Genomic DNA, 5000 nt, shown 5'->3' with positions numbered 1-5000 from the left:
ATCATTGATCGTCTTGTTGTTGGCGATTGCTTCTCCGACCATAACTCTCTTAGTTTCGAGATCTTAAGATCACCCTACACCCAGCGTAAATCTCGGAAATGGTTTTATTCATATGGCAAAACTGACTGGGCACACCTAAAGATGTTATTGGCTTGCATTCCTTGGAACTGTGCTTTTTTCGATGATGACATTGAATACAACTGGTCTTGCTGGAAAGATCTTTTATTTACGGCTATGGATGAATGCATACCCGTGCGTCGGGGCAAGAAAAAATGTAATGCACCTTGGATAACAAAGGATCTCATTAGGTTGTGCAGAAAAAAGAAATTGTTGTATAACAAAGCGCGAAAAAGCAGCAATCCAGCCCTCTGGGAGAAGTACAGAAAACTGAACAATGTCGTAAAAAGAGAATGTAACTTAGCTCGATGGACGTATATCAACAACATGGCCTCTGATATTGCAGTCTCTGGTAATTCCAAGCCTTTCTGGAATTATATTAAAAGCAAACGTAACGGTACGAACACTCTGGTCTTTAAAGGTTGGTGACAAAGAACTGATTGACGATGAGAGTATTGCTAGTAGTTTTAATTCCTATTTTTCATCTGTTTTTACCTCTGAGGACTTCACCAACTTGCCTTCTTTAGAGCCTTTAGTTTGTGAGAAACTTAATCATATTTCCTGTACTACTGAGGAAATTTTAAAGCATCTTAAGTCTCTTAAAACGAACAAGTCCCCGGGTCCAGACAGAATTTCACCAGTAATTTTAAAATCATGTGCGTTCGAATTGGCGCCCTCGATCTCATTTCTGGTTAACAAATCTTTCCTGCTGGGCCATTTGCCCGAAGATTGGAGATCAGCTGACATTGTCCCACTTCATAAGAAAGGTTCTAAGCACTTGAGGGAGAATTATCGTCCAATTTCGCTTACATCCATGATATGCAAAATCAGCGAAAAAATTGTACGCGATAGGTTAACGTCATTTTGGCAAGACCATAACGTGATAAATAAAAACCAATTTGGTTTTTTGCGGGGTAGGTCTACTGTGACCCAATTACTCTCTACTTTTCATGACTTCGCCAGATCTAGGAATTCATCTGTAGCAACAGATGTTGTATTTCTTGATCTCGCAAAGGCTTTTGATAGTGTTCCTCATGAGCGTCTACTCATAAAGTTATATAGCCTCGGTATTGAGAGCAAACTTCTTAACTGGTTGAGGCATTTCCTCACGTGCAGAAAGCAACGAGTTGTTGTAAGAGGGACTTTTTCTGATTGGGCACCTGTGATATCTGGTACCCCACAGGGAACTATTCTTGGTCCAATTTTATTCCTATCATATATAAATGATATCGTTGATAGTGTCTCTTCAAAAATTAAATTATTTGCGGATGACGCAAAGATTTACAGAGAGCTTCGCAACCCTAGTCTCGATGAACAATACCTTCAAACTGATTTGAATAACCTTGGTAAATGGGCGAAAAAATGGCAACTTCGTTTCAATGAGGATAAGTGTGAAGCAATGCGAATAACGCATTCTCGTGACAAATCGACTACGAATTATAAACTAGGTACGGCCTTAAAAGATGTCAAGAGCTTTAAAGATCTTGGAATTATTATATCAAAAGATCTTACTTGGAGTGAACATGTTAGTACTATGGCGAATAAGGCGAACCAAGTCCTAGGGCTAATAAGACGGTCTGTTGGAACAGCTAATACAACAAATTTTTCGTTGCTTTACAAAACATTGGTCAGACCACTTCTAGAGTATGCTGCTCCAGTCTGGAACCCATATCTTGTCAAAGATATCCATGCAATAGAGAGCGTGCAAAGACGCGCGTCAAGATTAGCTCTTAGGCAAAAAAGAGGTGATATGTCTTATGAAGAGCGTTGCGACTCGTTACATTGGCCATCTTTGTCCAGTCGTAGAACATATTCCTCTCTTGTTGAATGTTATAAGATCGTGTTTGGCTTATCACACTTGGATTTTGAGGAATTCTTTCAATTCGCAAAAGTCAAATCCACTAGGGCAAATCACTCGTATAAGCTTTATTGTAAATTATCTAGAATCAACTGTTTTAAATATTCTTTTTTTAACAATGTAATTAGTTACTGGAACAATTTACCTAGTAATGTTGTTGAAACCGGTTCCCTTGAACTTTTTAAATGTAAACTCAAATCCTTTTTAAAGTTGTAATTTTTATTGTTTGTCTGTTGTTTTTAGGAGAGTTTTATTCATAGGGTTAACCTCTAGACTCTCCCTTTCAAATTCAATTCAATTCATGTATAGTTATTATGAGTTTGAATAAATATGTATGTATGTATGTATGTATGTATGTATGTATGTATAACTATCAGCTGTGCTTTTATGATCTTCTCCGAAAAGTTTTATCCGCACGTCCAATGCACGTCGGGCAGACTGCAGAGCAGAGGTATAATCACCTAACAAATGCTGTGTTATCCCGAGTAAATGATAACTATCAGCTGTGCTTTCATGATCTTCTCCGAAAAGTTTTATCCGCACGTCCAATGCACGTTGGGCAGACTGCAGAGCAGAGGTATAATCACCTAACGAATGCTGTGTTATCCCGAGTAAATGATAACTATCAGCTGTGCTTTTATGATCTTCTCCGAAAAGTTTTATCCGCACGTCCAATGCACGTTGGGCAGACTGCAGAGCAGAGGTATAATCACCTAACAAATGCTGTGTTATCCCGAGTAAATGATAACTATCAGCTGTGCTTCCATGATCTTCTCCGAAAAGTTTTATCCGCACGTCCAATGCACGTTGGGCAGACTGCAGAGCAGAGGTATAATCACCTAAAGAATGCTGTGTCACCCCGAGTGAATGATAACTATTAGCTGTGCTTTCATGATCTTCTCCGAAAAGTTTTATCCGCTCGTCCAATGCACGTTGGGCAGACTGCAGAGCAGAGGTATAATCACCTAACAAATGCTGTGTTATCCCGAGTTCATGATAACTATCAGCTGTGCTTGCATGATCTTCTCCGAAAAGTTTTATCCGCACGTCCAATGCACGTTGGACAGACTGCAGAGCAGAGGTATAATCACCTAACGAATGCTGTGTCACCCCGAGTCCATGATAACTATCAGCTGTGCTCTCATGATCTTCTCCGAAAAGTTTTATCCGCACGTCCAATGCACGTTGGGCAGACTGCAGAGCAGAGGTATAATCACCTAACAAATGCTGTGTTATCCCGAGTTCATGATAACTATCAGCTGTGCTGGCATGATCTTCTCCGAAAAGTTTTATCCGCACGTCCAATGCACGTTGGGAAGACTGCAGAGCAGAGGTATAATCACCTAACGAATGCTGTGTCACCCCGAGTCCATGATAACTATCAGCTGTGCTTTCATGATCTTCTCCGAAAAGTTTTATCCGCACATCTAATGCCCGTTGGGCAGACTGCCGAGCCGAGCTGAAATCACCTAACGAATGCTGTGTCACCCCGAGTTCATAATAACTATCAGCTGTGCTTGCATGATCTTCTCCGAAAAGTTTTATCCGCACATCTAATGCCCGTTGGGCAGACTGCCGAGCCGAGCTGAAATCACCTAACGAATGCTGTGTCACCCCGAGTTCATGATAACTATCAGCTGTGCTTTTATGATCTTCTCCGAAAAGTTTTATCCGCACGTCCAATGCACGTTGGGAAGACTGCAGAGCAGAGGTATAATCACCTAACGAATGCTGTGTTATCCCGAGTAAATGATAACTATCAGCTGTGCGTTTATGATCTTCTCCGAAAAGTTTTATCCACACGTCCAATGCACGTTGGGAAGACTGCAGAGCAGAGGTATAATCACCTAACGAATGCTGTGTTATCCCGAGTAAATGATAACTATCAGCTGTGCTTTTATGATCTTCTCCGAAAAGTTTTATCCGCACGTCCAATGCACGTTGGGCAGACTGCAGAGCAGAGGTATAATCACCTAACGAATGCTGTGTTATCCCGAGTAAATGATAACTATCAGCTGTGCTTTCATGATCTTCTCCGAAAAGTTTTATCCGCACGTCCAATGCACGTTGGGCAGACTGCAGAGCAGAGGTATAATCACCTAACAAATGCTGTGTTATCCCGAGTAAATGATAACTATCAGCTGTGCTTTCATGATCTTCTCCGAAAAGTTTTATCCGCACATCTAATGCACGTTGGGAAGACTGCAGAGCAGAGGTATAATCACCTAACGAATGCTGTGTTATCCCGAGTAAATGATAACTATCAGCTGTGCTTTTATGATCTTCTCCGAAAAGTTTTATCCGCACGTCCAATGCACGTTGGGCAGACTGCAGAGCAGAGGTATAATCACCTAACGAATGCTGTGTTATCCCGAGTAAATGATAACTATCAGCTGTGCTTTCATGATCTTCTCCGAAAAGTTTTATCCGCACGTCCAATGCACGTTGGGCAGACTGCAGAGCAGAGGTATAATCACCTAACGAATGCTGTGTTATCCCGAGTGAATGATAACTATCAGCTGTGCTTGCATGATCTTCTCCGAAAAGTTTTATCCGCACGTCCAATGCACGTCGGGCAGACTGCAGAGCAGAGGTATAATCACCTAACAAATGCTGTGTTATCCCGAGTAAATGATAACTATCAGCTGTGCTTTCATGATCTTCTCCGAAAAGTTTTATCCGCACGTCCAATGCACGTTGGGAAGACTGCAGAGCAGAGGTATAATCACCTAACGAATGCTGTGTTATCCCGAGTGAATGATAACTATCAGCTGTGCTTTCATGATCTTTTCCGAAAAGTTTTATCCGCACGTCCAATACACGTTGGGCAGACTGCAGAGCAGAGGTATAATCACCTAACGAATGCTGTGTTATCCCGAGTGAATGATAACTATCAGCTGTGCTTTCATGATCTTCTCCGAAAAGTTTTATCTGCGCGTCCAATTCCAGCTGTTTTAACAGTAGGTCAGATGTAAGATCACCAATGGAATGCTGTATCATTCCGAGTGAAGGGTAACTATCCGCT

At 41.4% G+C, this 5000-nt stretch overlaps 2 protein-coding genes across 4 annotated transcripts in view; one reads left to right on the top strand and one right to left on the bottom strand.

The window, feature by feature from the left end:
* The window catches only part of LOC137984387 (uncharacterized), a 1068-nt gene extending 522 nt beyond the window's left edge, over positions 1–546 (top strand). Inside the window, exon 1 of the mRNA XM_068831569.1 lies at positions 1–546. This exon is cut by the window's left edge and continues 522 nt beyond it. Coding sequence (XP_068687670.1) covers positions 1–546 — 546 coding nt within the window.
* A 1410-nt stretch (positions 547–1956) lies between these two features.
* Positions 1957–5000, bottom strand: part of LOC137985170 (uncharacterized) — a 28015-nt gene continuing 24971 nt past the window's right edge. For all 3 annotated transcript variants that reach the window (XM_068832689.1, XM_068832691.1, XM_068832690.1), the window contains one exon: positions 1957–5000. This exon is cut by the window's right edge and continues 19 nt beyond it. In XM_068832689.1, the coding sequence (XP_068688790.1) occupies positions 2288–5000 (2713 nt within the window). In that variant the 3' untranslated portion in view covers positions 1957–2287.

Source organism: Montipora foliosa, chromosome 14, assembly GCF_036669935.1.
Source record: "Montipora foliosa isolate CH-2021 chromosome 14, ASM3666993v2, whole genome shotgun sequence".
Lineage (NCBI taxonomy): Eukaryota > Metazoa > Cnidaria > Anthozoa > Scleractinia > Acroporidae > Montipora > Montipora foliosa.
The sequence above is the reverse complement of the archived record's forward strand: the minus strand, read 5'-3'. Positions and strand labels throughout refer to the sequence as shown.